Raw genomic sequence first — 20,111 nt, 5'->3', positions numbered from 1 at the left:
GGCACTGTTTACAGGCAAGTTGTGAATTAAATTCATCCCCCTTTTCACTTTACATTAGTGCATGTCGCTTTGGTTCTGGATTTCACATCCTTCGCACACCTCTTGCTCTTCCTGCAGTCAATATGCAGGACTGTCTTTTATTGCGTGAGAAATGAAGGAGAAAACATTTAATGTGGCATCAGAGACTTTCTAATCGCCAGTCTCTGAAATGTGGTCATAAGTATCTGCAGTTCACTTATTGGGTGGAGATGAATCGCCTCCAATTTGCTTTTATGAATGTGAGTGGAACATTTGCAAACAGTGGTTTCTGTTATTGACACTGAAATGCTTGTAAGCAGCCAGCAATAAAAGACCAAAGTGGCATTTGTGCTTAAGTTTCCTCACCAGTGTCACACTTTGAGGAAAGGACTGAATTCAGTGTGATGCCATGCCGTACACTGAGTGACGCTCTGTTCTTGGCTTTAGTTGCCACCAGCTCAACTCTGTGTTTTCATCTTGGGTTTGCAGTTTGGATGAGAACTAGTGTAAAAGGATTTGACCATCACAGATGAGGAAGCAATATTGGTGCCACTGAAGTCAATGAGATGTTTGCCATGAAGTTTGACTAATCAAGATTTTCACCTTGTGGTTGTTATCTATTTGCAGACGTGTGGGTTTTTTTGATGTCTATATATTTCTGATTTCCCATCTCACTTTAGTCTCTTCTATCCCCTGCATGGAATTTATTCCATTCCTGTGTAACAGGGACTAGAATCATGGTCACTGGTACAAGAAAATATCTTTGAGATCACATTCCATCTGCCTGCAGGAACCTGATAAAATCTCCTGACAAGAATATACCAGACATTAAGCTGATACTACAGCTAGTCTTGTCCCTTCTCTACTTCAGTGGGATTTGGGCTAGCAGACCAGAAAGGGAAGAAACACTTTAATGATCACAGTAAAGCATACTTATTCAGAAATCTCAATCCCATTCAAAATCATGGCTCCATGTCTGTCCCAACCTAAAATTCATCTGGATGACATAATAGCTTATTGCCTGGTACAGTCACAGACCACTCAGGTAGTAACATCTGTAAAATTGTAGGGGATGTTTTCATTTCTCCACAACGGAATAAATGGGAGGAAATTGTAGTTTATTTTCATGTATATATTATGGCATATAATATAGTATAATATTTATAGCCTGTTAAATTGTAAATATAACGTTATAAATATTACAAATATTTATATAAATATGAAAGCCCCAATATGATTTGGGTTCTTAGTTGTGGGAAAAGCAACCTCCAAAATGATGGTTTTAATTATCTTTTTTTCCCCTTCTAATAAACAGAAAAAATCCCGGTGATTTTTCACTAGCAATTTCTGAGAAAGAAAAGTGGGACAAAAAACAAGAACACGCTGAAATAGATGTCATGATGAAGAAATATTACAAAATGAAACAATCTTGAACTGCAGAAGTGTTCAGGGAGCTGATATTCTTTTTCATTCATGATCTGAAATGCTTGCAGCCCATTTTTGGCAGACAGCAAATAAATTGTGGTCTATGTTGATACAGAGTGAGACATCAGGCAATTCACTACTCTATAATGTCAGGCTTAAGATGGAAGAAACAGTTTCAGAACCAACCGTTTCCTGAAAACAATATTCTGGGTACAATTATAGCTTATTTGAGATGTTAATTTATATGATATCCAGTGGGGTGGCTTCAAAGTAGATGTGTCAGTTAAGTGCATAACCATGAGCAATAGCACAGGGAACACAATACATGTACCTGTGGAGCAATAATATCCATTGTTTCTGTTTCCTCCTAAACATTAAACATGAGAATTTATGTACTTCTGGCTTCCTGTAGGATCAAAAGGGAGTTTTCTTTATTTACTTGATCAGAGGCAAAACAGACTGTGCTCTGTCAAATGGTTGCTCATCTCATCTGCGTCAGCGGCTGACATGAATGGTAATGCCATGATGGAGTGGAAATCAGCTGTAACTGATGTTGGTTGATGTGTCAGTTTGATCAAATAATAATTAAAAAAAAAATCAGTAAGGGCCAAAAGATTGATAAGATTAGTACCTGCATTTCTTGTTGGCTTGAGTGGTATCTCCAGGTTGAGGTGAATTTTTTTGAAAATTGTAGTTTTAAAAGAATGAATTTGAGGACTGGTCTCCAAGAAACATTATCACTAAGGTTAGCACAAATTTTGATTTTTGGTGAGAGCAGCTCTGAGTGGTGAGTCCTCTGTTTCGACCCCATCTGGGGAGCTGCTGAGTGCCCCCAGGCTCTGGTGTGGTCAATAACACAGTTCCTGAAAACCTGAATGGCTGCAGGATTGGGTCCTGGGTTATAATTTCATTCTAGATTTGATTTGCTAATGAAGTCAGTTCAGTAAGCTCAATTTTGATGCCATCTCATTTTATTTGACACTAAAATAAAGCAGCTGTTTGCAATTAGCACACATAAAAAGAACAATAACAAAAATGCAGCCTCCCTTCCAGCTCTACACATACACAATGCAAAGAGTTCACAAAGTTCTGGTGATTTTTTCCCCCTGTGCTCTAAACTAAAACATCAAAACCAATTGATCTCATTGAAGACTGACTGAAAAAAAAAAAAAAAGTTTATAGTTCCCTAAATGGGTCTGATTGGCAGCGGTAACTCGTTAATGAAAGATAAATGCTGCCCTGGGTGCATGAGCATGCAGGGCTCTTGCTGCTGCAGAGCTGATCTAAGCATGAAGTTAAAGAGATGCGAGGGCCGGGCGATCGCTGCTGCTGCGTTGGGATGGGATGAGGTAGATAGCTGGTTTCTTACCAGGACTCGGATCCAGGGCAGCTGGCCCACCCTCCCATTGGGAACAGTGAACAAGGAGCTTGTAAAATACACAGACCAAATGGAAATGACCCCTATTGACTGAAACCAGCTGCACGTCAGACCTCTCGCTGTCTCTCTTGATTTGCTATCTCAAATAAATGGATGTGGTAGAAGGGTCTACAGAAAGAAAACAAAATAATTTATTCTCCTTGAAGTCGTGCCATACTAATAAGCCACAGTTTTTACAGCTGAAAAAAAAATGTTTATTCGCACATTAAGTTTTTCCCTCTTTTTTTTTTTTTGGCTTTGAAACTCTGCAGTTTAGAATACAACTTGCTGCAGTTCAGTTCTAAAGATTTTTGACAAATATAGCATTGATAGATTATGTTAGGTATTCATCGGTCATAAAACTGCTGTCCAGTGAGAACCTATTTTTGCATTGTGATTCAGAAAACAAAGTTACAATAGCTTTTGTTGGTGATTTGGTTTAGTGTTGTGTGGTGGCTCAGCCCCGTGAAAAAGGTTTTAACCAGTTTTGAAGAAGAATGATGTGCTGACTGACTCAGATGATTCATTTGGTGTTTTCTGTATTTTTCTGAATACACTCCTGGCTAACACCAGTTACTCTGAGCATTGTAAAGAGCTGCTTGCAATTACCAGGGTAGCACTTGAACTCAGAAATGTTAAGGATGACAGCTGCTGAAGTCCCCCATTTTATACCCAGGACAGGTTACTGCTGTTGATGGCAGATTGAGCTCATTTTGGACTTTAGAAGTAAATACTCAGCAGTAGGGTAAGAGGTATTTAACCTTGCTGCTATGGTTGCCTCATTCTCTGTTTGAAAAGATTGTCAGGTTGTGACATGTGCCATAGTGTAGTAATAATTTGATAGGCTTTATGTGAGGAAATTTCTTAAATTGGCAGTCTAGTTTTACTAAATACAAGCTGAAGCATGGATATGTCTTACAAAAGTATCTTTTGTTTTTTAAAGTCTTCTTCAGCCAATTGATCATTAGTGAAATGAGCTACCAAACTTGGATTAATGGATCTATTAGTATGCCTCACTGGAATGACCTTCATAAAGTCTGCAAAAATGTATGGGATACAAAAATTATGGGATTATATTTTGGATCAATCCTGTTACTTTTTTTTTTTTCCTTCTAAAACCTTTTCTCTGATATTTTCATTTTCTTTCCTTTTTGTTGTTGTTGTTGTTAAGAATTTGTTTCTTCCTCACTCACAGATGCACAAGTAGAACAGGGCAGCAGCTTTGAACGTAGGATCCTCTACCCATGGCCTTGCAGGGGTATTGCACAGACAGATGTTATTTCAATACAAATTAGATTGAAATTCTTGTATATAGGTTCTGAGTGTTCTGCCAGGTTCATTTTGCTTTAAAGATGAAACCAAAATGCAATTTGATCTGGTCATCACTCCTCCAACTGGCAAGACTTAGCCACATGGGCTTTAGGATTTTCTGACTGTCATCTGTGACCCACAACACTTGCTATAGGGAAAAGCACACCTCTGTTTCTCATACTTTTTCTCGCTGGCTCTCCTGTAGAAGTCATCTCTTACTGATGAGCTGTCTGCTCTTCATTATATTGTCTGGTTGGATAATGAATTATGAGCTAGTTCATGGGTTATTCAGATCATGCTAGTCTGGCATCAAGTGATGCTGTGAATCTCCTTCCTTCCATTTTCTTCCTACCATTTTCTGCTGACTAATTGCTTGGACTGGTGAGAGTAAAGCAAGTGCATGTTGATTTCTTCAAAGTGAAAAGAAGTCTTGGGTAACTGCCTGGAAAGAATGAGCTACATTCAGCAAGACAGAGAATTATGGATGTGAAGGAGGTTTCTACAGACTTGAAAGAAGCCCTTCTCTTAGCTGACACCTATCAGGCACTAACTTTGGCACACTCCCCAAAAACACTGGTGATTTCAGTAATCTGAAGCGTAGGACTACATCAGCAAGGTGGCTGTATTCCAGTGTAATTCACAGGTTTGGGGTGGCTGTGCAAATGTGCTGAAAGGGATTTTTTTTTTTTCTCTGTATTTCAGTTATCTATCACTTTGGTACACAAGGCCCCTATCCTGCAGTTCAGAACCTACCAACCCTCCCCATTGCTCTTTGGTGGTGTTTTGGTAAAAGTGAAAGAATCCCACCAGTATTAAGGAGAAAATTGCCCTAGTCAGGGCTCCAAGGCCCAACCCGGTACAAAACACGAGGACAGGGGTTGGCATGCAATAACACAGAAGATATTTGACCCTTTCAGCAAAGAAAGTGGATCAGTTTGAGATCACCCTTACTATTTTCTTGTCTTTCTGATTTAAAACAACAACAGCAGCAAAAACAACCAAGCAGATTGGGTGCTAATACAACTGTAGAGCACTTTGAACTTGAATTGGAAAAACACTTGTCAGTGCAATATATTTATCAATGTTTATTAAAATAAAATCTGTAGTAACAAGGAGGGGAACTAAGTATCAGACTTTGTTTCATCTTTATTTTCATCAGACCTTTCTTGGTCTGATACAAGCTTGATAAAGCTACAAAGCTGGCCAAACAGAAAAGAATGAAAGGCAGTTATTTTTCCTCAGCAGCACAGTAGGAAAAGTGCAACTGTTAAGTTTCAATTCAGATGTTTACATCTGCACATATTTACAGTGGAAAACTAGATTAAAGCCCAAGAATATGTTCTTTCTCAAACTGAAATAAGATGCTTTTCATCAAGGGAACAACAGGAAAAAAAATAAATAAATCTCAAAACACAAGAGAAGGGACCACTTCCACACAGCAGAAACCTTCTGAATGCTCAGAACTTTGTGCATAAATGTTTAATTTTCTTCCTTGCTCTCTTCCAGAGATTGAAGGCAGCACTGACTCACCACCCTGCCGCCATGTCGAACGGGAATATGAACACCATGGGCCACATGATGGAAATGATGAGCTCGCGGCAGGACCAGACGCCACACCATCATATGCACTCACATCCTCATCAGCACCAGACACTGCCACCTCACCACTCCTACCCACACCAGCACCAGCATCCAGCACACCATCCTCATCCTCAGCCTCATCACCAGCAGAACCATCCCCACCACCACTCCCACTCGCACCTTCACGCACACCCGGCACATCACCAGACCTCGCCGCACCCACCCCTGCACTCGGGCGGACAAGCACAGGTAGACCTTCATGTCATGCTGCATTGCTGAGTTTTGCTGTTATGTGGAGTTAGAGCCTGCTGCCTCCATTGTTTCTTCTTGTACCCATGCCTTAATAGATACTAGCCCCTCCGGCTGCTCATAAGTGCCTGCTACCGGTGGCAGGGAAGCACTATTCAGAAAACAGAGTGAAGCAACAATTTATTCTGGTGCTTAATTTCCTAGATATTTCTAATATTTTACTTAATAAGGAGCTACATGTTTTTTTCTGTGCTCTGATCTCTGAAAATTGCCACGCATCCTTTTATGGATGAAGTACGTTATGAAGATTAATGTATTATATATGTTGCTTAACGTGCTTGAACCTAAACTTCTCGGGCTAAGATTTAAAGAGCTGTATGTGTGTTCCATCTACAGAAATGCATAGCACAATATTTAGTGAAGTAAACTGGCCCTGCGTATGCATACTCAAAGTAAGGAATGTGTGTGTGTGGTATGTAAAGAAATAATCTCACTGAACTCAATGACATATTTATTTCCTGTCAAGAGTGGAGATAGCGATGATAGATTGTTTTAAGGTAAGATACACCGGCTTAGAGGAAAAGAAAAAGGGTTCCAGATCTTGTGAAGGGGATGGCAGCCCCCAGATGTGGAATATGAGAGCAAGCCAGAATTAGGTAGAGTGCAGGCAATAGTGGATACTGTGTCAGGAGAAAGAGACAATGAAGCCAGTCTAAGGAGAGAGATTTAAATCAGGAAGGGAAATCTGAATTGGATTCAGATGATAAGGGCTCAGTGAAGGTCTCCATTGAATGAGATGGAGGTCTCCGTTTTTAGACCAGGTATATTGGCTTCAGCAATTTGGGAAATTCAGTATCTGAACTGAACGTTTCTTGAACTAACGAACTAGTGAACAAGGACTTCAGCAAGCATTTTGTAAGAGGAATTCTACTAATATTTTAAGTTTCTGCATCAGGGAGATCACGCAAGAAAAACAGAACTCAGTGGCCAGTGAATGTAATGTGTCAGGTCTGGGGAGCAAATTTAAGGAGGACAAGTAGGTAGTGCACAGAATGAGGACAAAGAGCCAGCCGTAAGAAGTTCAGCCTGTGAAGTATTGTGTTGCTTGCAAATACCTTTCAGACAAGCTCTTAGAAAACATTAAAGAAAATGAGAGGATTTGGCTGACATCCCAGTGTCCCACAACATTAACTATTTACTAACATCTAGCTTTATTATTGCAGAGGCTGCAAGCACATGGGATTTCCCTAAAGCATTTGCTAATGTAAAATGAATTGTCAGCTTTAGAGAAACAGTCTAAATAAGAGAGCAGCAGACTCCCCTGTGAGAAGATGTCCAGAGCTTTCCTAAGTTTAGTTCAGTTTTTACTTTGTGAATTCAATTATTTTCCCATCTGTTAATGAGTTATTTTCCTTGGAGTTGTTTAAAAACTCCAATAAAAAGACATTATCTCATAACAGTGAAACCAAAAGTAAGCTGACGGCTGTCTAGGAGATCCATGAGAGAGTAAGGGTGAAGTTGTGCTTAGCACTTTGTGCGTGCAGTAGAGGAAGTCACTCAACCTCTCTGAGGCTTTTAAAATGAGGGTAATAGCAGTGACACCTCACCAAGGAGCTGGGAGGGTAAACATGTTAATGCATGTGGTGGAGTCCAATACCACAGTGTGGGGCACCTCTGCTAAAACATCCATATTTTCACTTACAGCAGGTGAGGAGAAAACAAACCTCCCAGTTTTAAGAATGAGCCAATGACCTACAGTTGCCTTTCCTTCTTAATGCAGGTGTTGCTGAAGCTGTTTTTGAGTTGTTTTGGTTAGAACAGCCTAGGCTCCTTGTGCTTTGCATTCCCTGTTAGCTAGGTACCCCCAAAAGACTTGCAGGCAGACACCAGGGCAGGCGGACTGACTGGCAGCCACAAAGCTATGCCAGATGCATCCTGGCGCCACGGAGTCTCTGGGGCAAGGCCCACACAGTAACATGAGCTTTGCAGGGCACACAGTGTCACTGGAGGCAATGGGCCCCACCAGGGAATAAGGAGGTCTTCACCTTGACCATAGGTGTAAGTGTCACCAAAAGGTTGTGAACAGGGGGTGATGGCTGATGAGGCTTAGTAGGACTCATAGGATCATCTGTTCCTTGTTGCATGTCTACTCCCATGGTGCAAAGACAATCACGATTTCTGAACAGATGCTTTAGTGGGGAGAGTGGAAGGGTTTGCTGCAACAGGGAAACACAATAAATACATGGTTATTACTTTTTAAGCACATCCATAGTCTCCATGGTATTGACAGACTCCTCCAGAAGACATTAATTTCATGGTGCATTTTACTAATTATTAACCTCCTTATTCTCCTTATTCTTTGGTTCCAAGCTGCCTGCCAAGAGGCAGTATGGTCCACACTGCTGTGGGCCATGCGCTCCCGTGTCACAACTTTGTGTTATTTTACACCACACCCTTTTGTAATGTCAGCATTCATTTCATGCATTTCACATACCATTTCGGTACATGGGGAGCCCAATGCTTTGCTAGAATGAGTGAATGGGTATTAATTTTATGGTAAGTTGCAAAGAACAGAGAGGAACATTAGATCAAGGATAAAACTAGAAATGGCCTTCTAATACATTCTGTTCTGAGAAAGAGCTATTTTACCAAGTTGTAGTAGTGTTGCCTCAGCTACTACAGTCATTGTTGTGTTGGTCCCATTACTGTTTCTTCATATCAGACTTATCTAGTAAGATTCAGCTAATTGTCCCACGTGACATTATTAGTGATGTAATATCAGCCTTTCTAATTAATATCTGCCCGAGATGGAGAGAAGGTTTTGTCGTTGTTCGGAAAATACATGCTGACTGCCCAAACATTGACTGGTACCTTCTGAAAACAAACCGTCTCACTAGTTATACGGGAGAAAATGACCATAAGGAGGAAAAAAAAAATAATAATAATTCTATAGTCACCTTCTGCTGTCTGTGTAGCAGACAGGGAGAATTAAGAAACAAGACTTTTTAATGCTAGATGAAAAAGGAGAGAAATGGGATAAGGAAAGCTTTTGGTGTCCAGAAACATAAATAACAGATCTTTGAAGTCTGGAAAGGTGTTGTATGTGAGAAAATGAAAGCCCTTTGATGCTCTGTTGACATTAAAAGGGATCTCTGAGGCCTCTGCACTCAGACATATTGCTAAGGAGGTGGTGTGCTCGGCCCCAGTGGACAGGGAGCAGCTGGCATCCCTCGGCGGTGATCTCCTGCGGGCAGCCAGGGCATTGTGGCAGGGAAGGGAGCAGGCAGCTGCAGTGGAGGGACAACCCCAGTGTGGGCAGAAAACTGGAGACTTTACCTGCAAACATAAGACTTAATACACACAGAAATTTTAAGAATCAGGCAGAAAGCGTGGGGTGGCTCATTTATTTTTAGAAGCTTTTTAAAATTTTATTTCTTTCTTCTGCTCCTGCAAGGGAGATTCCCTGACTGTGCAACTGAAAGCTGAGAATAAATCTGGCTTCATGCAAAAAGCATTATCAGATGCACGGAATAATTACACATAAAATTGCCACTATAATTGACACAAGTCAGCTGGGGGAGGGAACAAACAGTTCTCTTCTTCACAGCTTGTGTGGTGATTCTAGACAGAAAAGCGACCTTGCAAGACGATAGTATCATTTCAATTGAGACAGACAGATGTGTTAGGCAAACACGTGTTAATTGCTGCAGTTGAAATTCAGAACTCAGCCTGACAAAGCACTGAGTACATCCACTCCCTATAGTCAAAAGGAAGCACCTTGGAGGTTTGGGCCTTTGCCAGAACAACAGCTTTAATTTTGAGTCAACAGTTTGGGTTTCCAGACTGTTCCAGACTCTGCTGGAGCAGAAGCAGCATGAGCAGCACCAGCTTCTCCAGCTGTGTGCCAGCAATCTGTCCTGAGCCCCGAGCAAAATCCAGAGCCCAGGGTCCCATGGCATGGGCACCATCGCAAGGCAGGAAAGTGGTCCAAAAGCTGGTGACTTCCCAGCACCATTTGCTTCAGAAACACCGAGTGTTAAGTCTGAGGCTCATTCCTGACTGGGATGCAGACATGTATTCCACCCACGGGGAGTCAGAGCTCAGACTGTCGGCCGCTGTCCCCATCATGTGCCTCTTCTGTAAGGGCATGGGCCAGTTGCTCTCAGCAGCAGGACTGATAATTTCCTTCACTTGAAAAAGAATAAACACATATTTTTCCATATTTTCATAGCAGAGGGGATAGGACTGTTTTTTCACGTCTGCTGTCAAATAAATAATAAAATAATAAAAAGGAGTATAGCATCAAAAAGAGGTCAAAGGGAAATGGCTGAAAAGGGGGATATGGCAGTACCTACATGTACTGCAGGGATACCAGCCACCCTTCAAAACCCAAGTTTGAATTTAACTCCCTAAATCCTTTCTTCTGACTCCATCTCATGGACACCAAGGTCTCCTGGCTCCACCATCCACTCTTGTAGCCTCCAGAGTGCCCTCAGACAAGACAAGTGTTTGTAGCTCCCATCTCCAGAGGTTTTGAAGTATGAGAATGGAGGTGGAAGAGCATGTGAAATAGAAATGTCCCAAAATTTTGGAAGCAATTACAAAAAAAAGAGAGAGAAAAAAAAAAAGAGAGAGAGAGAGAGAGACAGAAATAAGGCCCCTACAGTCTTCTGCTTTGATTAAAAGAGCTGCTGAGAGAAACTTGACGTTTCAGCTTTGAAATAGGTGGTGGCAGAGAAAGTACCTAAGTGACATGTTTTTAATAACTAACCGTAAGGGGAAAAATATTTTCCCTACTAATATGCAGAGAATCACTTCAAAAAATCTCCCCTTTGACCAGTGCAACTCGTTGCCAGCAGCTAACAGCGGTGGCATCTGGCGGCGTCTTTCAAGGCATGCCTTTCCCAGCCCTTGCCAGGAAGCCCGCGGTCCCACCAGCCGCACATGGGAGATGCCTCTCCTCCCTCCAGCATCGCTCCCTCCACCTCTCCCCACACCTCAGCACCGTGTCCGACCTCTCCCCCGCCAGGTTTCGCCAGCGGCGCAGCAGATGCAGCCCACGCAGACGATACAGCCGCCGCAGCCCACCGGAGGCCGCCGGAGGAGGGTGGTGGATGAAGACCCAGATGAAAGGAGGCGGAAATTTCTGGAGAGGAACCGAGCCGCTGCCACGCGCTGCAGACAGAAGAGGAAGGTCTGGGTGATGTCACTGGAAAAGAAAGCAGAAGAACTCACCCAGACAAACATGCAGCTTCAGGTGCGAGCTACTGTCTGCGCCCCCGAGGACACAGAGGCCCTCTTTATGCTCGGTGCTACCCCGGCACAGCCAGCGCAGCGCGGGGCTGCGGGCACAATCAGAGTCGGTTAACGGAGGTGTCTGTGCTTCAATTAGGGGAATAATTTCATTTTAGCAGGATAAGCCAGGAAAAGCTGTCTTGGGACTTAGAAGCCTTCACTAGACAGAGTTGTATTTATTTTCTTTTCTTGTCACTGCATTTTTTTTTGTTTGTTTTTTTAAGTGCCATTAACTCAGCTGTAAAAGACTTCTTCAGAGCAGGGCATGTAGTTAAGCCCTAACTCCAAGGTGGTGAGATGGGAGTGTAAATAAATGGGAAGGGGATGGATGTAACTATGACAATAAAAGCACACTGAGCAGGAATGGTGCCCTTCTGATGATGGGCACAGAAGTTAGTTCACATGTCAGCTTACAGCTTCAAGTCTGGAAGCCAAGCTGCCCTCAGAAGGAGTTCTAAAATATTCTCAAGGGTAAACATTACCATAAACCCAGCTACGGGCACTGATTATGTCGGTGCCATTTTTGCCCCATTCTTACAATGTTGTAGAGTAGTTTCTGTGTTCTTGGATTTAAACTTTGCTTAACAGCGCATTTTAAGCTTTGTGGCAAACCCAACTCTCTATTTCTTTTCTAGAACGAGGTCTCCATGCTGAAAAATGAGGTAGCACAGCTGAAACAGTTGTTGTTAACGCATAAAGACTGTCCGATAACAGCCATGCAGAAAGAATCACAAGGATATCTAAGTAAGTAGCTGGTTATGTTTGCACTGTCTCCACACCACGCACAGGAAAACACAGTTTCTAGCTCTTCCCTCCAGAACCCCTTCTTGGCCATATTTTATCACTTGAGCCTCTCTTCTCAAACATCATCCGAGCCGTCCCATCTCCTGCCCCTATTTAATCAGCCCTGCTTAAAAAAACAAAAAGCCATGGTTTGCATCCAGCACAGCACCGCTGGTCCCCCCCCGTCCCTCCACCCTGCACGGCGATGCGCATGGATGGACGCTGGCTCCCATGCGGAGGATCCCCGTTGAACTCAGATCTCCAGACCTGCAAGAGTCCTCCTGGGCACAGCGCTGCCAGCACATTAAAATAACTCTCCAAAGGAAGGTTGTAAAGGAAAGCATTACAGCCCCCTCCAGCGAAAATGGTACTGTGCTCTGACAGTGGCGCAGACCAGGCTCGGCGCAGGTTTTCAAGGTTTGTTCTTTTTTGACTCTTAACTTGTGTATTTTTTTTTTTTAATCACGTCTAATGGAGACATTGAACTGATTATGTCTAGCTGATGCATTTTACAAGTATGGTAATTTATGGACAAATTCTTTGCTTGGCTCTAGAGTGGCTCAGAAGAGCCTTGGGGTTAATATTTGCTAGATTGCAACATTTTCTTAAAATAGAGCCCTTTTCTATCTCCTCTACATCACTACGCATCTGGCTTTTTAACAGTACTCAAAGAAAAAATACGTAATTGCATTACATGCCTATCAACTGTTGCTTGAATTAGATTTTCTGTGATGCAGTGCACTGCACTGCAATTTTGATTTCTGCTGGAGCGAATAAAGCATTTAAGCATCCCAACACTAGTTTTATAAATCTTAAGATAGCGGAATTTTCTCCTGGCGTTGGTTTTATAGTCATTAAGGCACTGGAGTTTTTCCAAGGTCCCGGCTCCTGAAGCCAGGTGAATATCAGATCGTTGAACGTGTGTTGTCTCTGTCCCTCACGCCCTGCCCAGGTCCCGAGAGCAGTCCTCCTGCAAGCCCGGTCCCAGCGTGCTCCCAGCAGCAAGTCATCCAGCACAACACCATCACGACCTCCTCCTCTGTCAGCGACGTTGTGGGAAGCTCCACTCTCACCCAGCTCGCCAGCCACAGAACAGACATCAACCCAATCCTTTAAAACTGGTTGATCAGAAACTGCTAGGGGAGTGTGGAAGCGTATCAAAGCATCCTCTGTGCTAAGGACATTTTTGACCGTAACACAAGCCTGGAAGATTCCTCAGTTCTTGAAAGACTCTGGCTTTCATTTTTATAGTTATTAAAATGTCTTTTATACTTAGTTACATAAAAGGGAGTTATGCAATTAATATGCTATCAGCTTGAGAAATGCTTTGGTGCTTTCTCCAGTTTTTTTGGTACCAGTTACTTGTTTATAAACCTAACTGTCTATGTACATAGTCACGTTTCCTTCTCACCAATCTAGCCTGAAGCCTCAGAAATACGGAGTTGTGTTAAACTGCAGCTTGTTAGCCAATGTGAGGCATGAAAAGTATTAAACAGAGTCATATGTAGGTAACTAGGAGTAATTAGGCTATAAATATAGAGAGAGGGCATCTGTTGACAGCATCATAAAAAATGAGTTAGCATTGTGCTATCACCAGAACCCTGTCTTGTATTCAGAGCCTCTTTCAATGCGGTTACGTAGCTATGTGGCTATCAGAACAAAACCAAGCCCAAATACTGTGCCCTTTTTTCCAGCTTTCCTCCCCACCTCTCCCTCTCACCCTGCCCTTTTTGTCCTTACATTATTCTCACATCTTCCTCCTCCCTTCCCAAGCCCTCTGTCCTTCTCTTTGCCAAACTTTTTCCTGCTTTTTTTTCTCTCCAAGACATCCTCACTACCACCTCTTCCCCCTTTTCCCCCCTCTCCCCCCCCGGAGAACAGTGATGAACAAGCAAAAACTTCAAGCCCCCTAAAAACCGCCAGCAAGGCTGCTGCTTTCACTAGCTCTTCACCCGCAGCTGGGCTGTGCTGAGCATTTCTTTTTTAAAAAATACAAATGCTCCTGATTTAGTGCTTTTAATAAACAGAGAAAGGCGAAAGCAGTGCAGTCACAGGTGAAGCAGGATTGAGAGCCAGCTGTGTTGACGCTAGGAGCCGTGTAAGTTGCTGAGGTAAATGGCTGTGGCACAGTGCAGGCATAGCAAGTAACACCTGAGAATTACAGCAAGTTGTTGGTTTTTTTTTTGCACTGCCAGTCGTTAACATAGCAAATCTGTGTAGTATATAATAATTCAGGAAAGTTCTGTTCCCTAACTTGCTTACATTGTTCTAGCACCAAAAGCTAACAGCCTCAGATTTCATGGGCTATAAATGAAAAATAAATCAGTGCAACCATTCTGACCAGTTGGAAAAATGCCATTTTTAATTACCAGGGAAAGTCCCACTCTCTGCAGGCATCCCTTTAGATGTATATGGACTTGTCCTGAGCTGGCAGACATCAGTGGAGCTTCACTGACTTTAATGGCACTTATGCCAGTTTATAGCGGGTAAGGAATTGTCTCATAATGACGCTAAATTTTTTTTTTATAAAGCATGCAGCCGCTAAGAAGTGCTGCAAGAATGGCAAATTCCACTGTGCTCGCTGGATAAAATTCAGTCCTGCAAAGAGGGTCTGTAAAGGGGCTTTATGCCACAATTAAGGGTTTTGTTTGGACTATGCGCTTGCCCCTCAGCACAACGGATTTGCATCCCAGAGTAGTAGCAGTGATTGATGGGAAAATCAGAGGGAGATGATGCCAGTTAATTATGCTGCCTTTCAATATCCTGGGACCTGGTTTTGCTCTCAGGGCTGGCAGCGGCAACACCTCCTTCGTCTGCCTCGGGGAGCGGGCTCTGAGTTGGCGATGAGCGTTCAAACATTTCAAACTGCATCTTTAATAGCAAAAGCTAATTCATGCTATTCCTGGCAAATGTTCCAGTCCTGAACACGCTTTGTTCTGAAGCGAGGTTCTTGTCCTCAGCCGCTGTTTCTTGGGTTTGAGACGAGTCGTGGGTTTTATGTAGCAGGGTGACTCTTCTCCGTGTGGGAAGGAGAGCTCAACAAGTGAAGTGGGAGGCACTGTCAGAATCAGGGCCCTCGTGGAAGGAAAGGCAAAATTCTGAGGATCATATGTTTCTGAATTAGTTCTTCTCTTGGTAACTGACTTTTTATCAGTATTCTTGAACAGCTCTCTTTCCATTTATGCAAATACATTCAAAAGAAGATTTTTAATGTACAGTGTAAATCTTGACTTGATTATATAGTCTAAGAACCAAAAAAAAAAGTTACGAAAAAATACAAATGTAAAGGATTTTCTATTATATTTTAGACAAACATATACTTTTAAAGTGTTTTAAATACTGAATCTATAATTTTTTTTAACCTCCAGTTGTAATAGCTAAATGGTCTTGCTTCATCATGGCTCCCAAAGGAACTTTTTTCAAATATGCAGTTGAGCAAAATGTTCCAGCTGAGTATCCACGATGTAAAAACAACAAAATAAGCCTTTCCCCTGTGTCTGAATTTCATCATTCACTGTGAAAAATAAATGCTATCACAGGGTTAATTTAAAAAAACTTTCCCTCTATATGGGTAGCACTTAAGTACATTAAAAAGTAAAAATCAAAGTTGTTGATAATATTAGAATACCCAGTTGAGCTACACTGCACTAGAATTACAGTTTAGCTTCATTTTATTCACTCTCCTCAATTAAAATATTTAGCTGTTAAACTGAAAGCCTCTACATTAAAAAGGGAAAAAAAAAAAAGAAAAAAAAAGAAAAAAAAAAAAAGAAAAATACAAAAACCTTGCCTAAGTTTTGTTAAATTCAGCAACTTGACAGTTTGACTGATGTGTATTATATATAGCTCAATTATTTCTTTTTTTAATGCTAACTAGGCAAGCCAACCACACATGTTGGCCTAAATGTGTAATTACAATGAAATGTCTCCTCTCTATACTATTGGCCTTTAGGTATAATCATTGCTAGTGATGTGGAAATAAGTAAAGGATGAAAAGCTATTTGCTATTGCTTCTTGTAACTCTGTCGCAGGTTCACAGGCCAAGACAACATGCAGCATATTTATATTAGCTCTATCGGTAAAAGGACCAACCCTGCCAGGCACCTTATATCGCTCACCAGATTCACTTCCACGTGAAAATACTCTTGTTTTCCAGGGGAGGGGTCTTGCAGCCTTTCCTCAAGCCGCCGGTCCAGCCGTGGACCGAGCAAAGGCCGCAGGAGAACCCCCTGCCCCTCGGCCCCCAGGACCGGCCTTCTGCGGGCGCTGGTGGAAGCGGCCTGCTTCTGAGCACGTCACTCGCCATGCACTTACTGCGATCTTTCATTCAAGGAGAAATCCTGCTTTCCCACCAGCTGCTACTGGAGGCTGACACACTCTTCTCTCAAGTCCAGCCCGTTGGTGGGCTCCGTGCCCCGTCCCACCGCCGGTGGACTTCTTGCAGAGCTTCCCTGGCCGGCTTTGCTCGGTGCTGTCAGGGCTTTGCCAGGAGGAAGCCTCCCCATGTCACAGATACTCCTCTGGAGGGCATCTCTCGTTGCGTGACAGCCGAAGTATGTTGGAAATCTCAGCCACGGACAATTGCAATACTTGTATCAGAAAGAAACTATGCTGTGATCCGGCTCCTTCTCCCCCAGCCCCTTCCCCGGGTCAACTTATGCAAGCCATATTCATAACACTGCCTGTGGGAGACAAGTAGTTTGTGTGCTATCATGGTGTGTTTTATAAGGACGATGAGGATGATTTGTGGAGAATTTTGTGCTGTTTGAAGTTAATTCCTGCTACGAAGCTAAATGTATGCTGCCCATGTTCTGAATAGTGGAAAGTCAATGGTTCAGTGCCTCAGTGCGTGTGGATTTCGTGTGTTAACTGACTCCGTCCTGTTAACTAACAAGCCAGCTATAACTGTTGTTAAATGCCCAACTTTTGAGGATTCATATTTTTTTAAGCAACAATATTTAGTGTTTAAAACTAGCCTTTTAGTTTAGGCAAAATGTGCTTTTTAGCAGCTAATACCTTTTTTAAAAAAAAAGCGTATAGAGTGAATTTATGAAAATTCATGAGGACCAAAGCAATTTTAAAACAGGAATCTATTAATTTAGTAATCACATAGAATTTTATAAAGTATTTATTAATAAATGTTATTTTAACACATTCCATTTGAACAGTATTCTTGTACAGAATCTGTTTCCTTTCTTTCTTTTTTTTTTTTTTTTTTTTTCTTTTTAAGTTACAATATTAGTTTTGCAATAAACTACTCTAGGTGTGTGTGCATCTTAATCCTTCAGGGTCTCAAGCAAAAGTCATCCATCTAAGATGGAAAAGTTTGCTGAGGTCAGTTGTACAGAAATTCCTAGAATTAAATGTTTTCCTTAAAGCAGCATCTGCTTTTTTTTTTTTTTTTTTTTTTAGTAGAAACAAAACAAATTATGAACCTTTAGTTGTTTCCTTTGTATTGGAAAATGTGCTCTCTCATTTTAGAAAGCATGGGTCAACATATATATAACTGGAAAGCTTGTCTTTTTTTTTCTCTCTTTTTTTTTTTTTTTTTTTAGGCTGATTACATACATCACCACAGAAGATCTAACCCCATTGTTGTTTCTTTTCTAATATCACATAGTGAGTTGCACTATACTGCCTTATCATTGCCTCTTCTGTCCTCTTACTAAACAGTGTTCCTTAGACGTAGACCATTGAAACTCCATTATACATCAGATAAAATTACTGGAGGGGGAAGAAGAAAAATAGATTGGTCTATAGACATAAAAACTAAACTGTGCCTATAAAACAAAACCAGTTACAACTAATTAGTATCTTACTTCTACGTTTCAATTATTTATATTATTTTAAAATTGCACTTTAGCTCTCACTCTCTTTCTTGCTCTCCCTTGTTGAATCATTTATAATTCTCTTGTAAAACATTTGCACCAGATACATTTATATGCTTTCACTGGTGGCATATCTACAACTTGTCTCTCACACCTGCCCAAACGGAGAAGCTGAGAACAGCCAGTCTGCAGTGTGACTTAGACTTTACACCCTCTTCATGATAGCATATAAATGTTTTATTATGCAAAGTGTGTGAGGCAGCATCTAAGCTACATTTATAATCTCTCATCCTGAGAACCAAAGTGTCCTGTATAGCGTAAGGTCAGGAGACTGGCTCTGTTGTGCATGATAATGCACTTTGACTGTTGTCCAACCCACAGTAGCTGCAAAGCTGCAGTGATAACAGTGGCCATACTATGTATTAGAAGTTTAAATCAATAAAATATGTTGCCTTATAACTTGACTAGGGACAGCACCTTTAAAAAATAAAAAAGAAAGAAAGAAAGAAAAGAAAAAGAAAAGAGACTAAAAACTTCTAAGGACAAACAAAAGCAATAAAAATTCAAGTGATCTGAACACCAAAAATATATATATATATCACTTTTTCATTTCTGAAATAATCATGTTATTGCAAAGACAAAATAGACTGTTTACATCAGTAACCTCTTTTTTTTTTTTTTTTCAGAGCTTCCAGTTATTTCAGTTTTATCAGTGGCTTTACACTAAATTGCTTACTGTTACTGGCTTTCCATAGCTTTCAGAACTACTTTATAGCAAATGTTAAAACTCTGTGAGGCCAAAAATGTCAATGTTCACACACACTCACAAAAAAGATTGATTCTCTAAATGGAAATGTGATCCTTTCCCAGGCTCTCCTTGGAGTGGAATCAATAATTGCAGCCCGCTATATTTAGACTGATGTGTAATACCTGGTATTCAGGATATCCAGTTCTATATTTATGCAAAATAAATGTTACTTATGCTGTTTCCCTGGGTGGAACTGTTCCCGACCCCCACACACATAACGGCATGCCAGCTTGTAAGACTATTAGACCCAAATCTCTTTTTGACTAAAATCTGTGCAACAGCCTTCTGAATGAAGACTGGAAACTCATTCTGCCTGTACAGCAACTGCAGCAGTGTCAGGAAACAAGGGAGGGGGGGTGATAGGGCATCCGAAGGGAAGTGTTTTCCTTGCTGGAATCTAGGAAATTCCAGATACATTTTTCCCCCCACCCATAGGAGCTGGGGTTGCAAAGAGATCCCTGTCAGAGACAACCTTTGCCATGCTTCCAAAAGACAACACATTTTGCATGAGAGGTGTGCTCGCTCTTCAGAGTAAGAATAATCGCCACTGAGAGTTTTGCCAAGGACTTTATAATCTGGACCCAAGTGTTTCCCAGCCCATGTTCGTGAGCTCTGTACTTTTCTCTATAACAGCTCATTTTAAACACTGGGTAGCAATCATCCATGAAAATTGCTTTTTTGGAATATTGTCATTGTCCTGGTTTTAAGAAACTTTTAGCACTGCTTGGAGTAAGCCTAAACTATCGAAGTTTATATATAAATATATATATATATTATATTAAAAAAGGTGCTGTCACAGTAAGTTTTGGGCTTGAGGTTGTTTGTATTGTATGCAAAGGTTTTGTGTTTGTTTGTCTGTTTGTTTTATTCTGTAAAGCAACCACCTTCCTTACTGGAGGGAGATAATTTTTTTTTATTATTTTTTTTTTGGTACATAAGTGTAAATACTTGCTGCAGCATTTAATATGTTTAATTTTATGTTAAGCTTTTTGTTGCATTGTGAACCCATTATTGTTGCAAATGGACAATGAGTTCATTGAGACTGTTCAACTAGGTCAGATTTTTACATCTCTTTCTAGCTAGAAGAGACAGGATTTTTGTGCATTTGTACAAATGTTAATAATATCACCGCAATTCCAATATAATAAAGCACTCAAATACAAATAATTCCAGTAGTTTGACTGTGTCTATACCCCAGACATTTTACAGGACAGATGACTCCTACAAGCTGCTCATCAGTGATTTCTTTTCTTAGATGGTATCCAGCAGCTTGTACCTGCTTTGTGCTTGGCTGGCTGCATCTGGACCTGAAAACCCTCATCTCCCCCCAGATTGGTTCTGCCCATGGTGCTGGGCAGAAGCCTGTGTGACTGCAGGACCAAGCTGACCTTGCAGA

General features: G+C 41.4%; 1 protein-coding gene across 5 annotated transcripts in view; it reads left to right on the top strand.

The window, feature by feature from the left end:
• CREB5 (cAMP responsive element binding protein 5) overlaps window positions 1–19,882 on the top strand; it is a 260,054-nt gene extending 240,172 nt beyond the window's left edge. For 4 of the 5 annotated variants that reach the window (XM_038174831.2, XM_072033516.1, XM_038174830.2 and 1 more), the window contains 4 exons: window positions 5,678–6,001; window positions 11,031–11,258; window positions 11,932–12,040; window positions 13,032–19,882. In XM_038174831.2, coding sequence (XP_038030759.1) covers window positions 5,678–6,001; window positions 11,031–11,258; window positions 11,932–12,040; window positions 13,032–13,195 — 825 coding nt within the window. In that variant the 3' untranslated portion in view covers window positions 13,196–19,882. Of the gene's footprint in view, window positions 1–5,677; window positions 6,002–11,030; window positions 11,259–11,931; window positions 12,497–13,031 lie in introns of all 5 variants that reach the window. The other variant, XR_011806957.1, reaches the window with a different exon arrangement.
• The last annotated feature ends 229 nt before the right edge of the window (window positions 19,883–20,111 follow it).

Source organism: Anas platyrhynchos, chromosome 2 (genome assembly GCF_047663525.1).
Source record: "Anas platyrhynchos isolate ZD024472 breed Pekin duck chromosome 2, IASCAAS_PekinDuck_T2T, whole genome shotgun sequence".
Taxonomy (NCBI): Eukaryota; Metazoa; Chordata; class Aves; order Anseriformes; family Anatidae; genus Anas; species Anas platyrhynchos.
The sequence above is the reverse complement of the archived record's forward strand: the minus strand, read 5'-3'. Positions and strand labels throughout refer to the sequence as shown.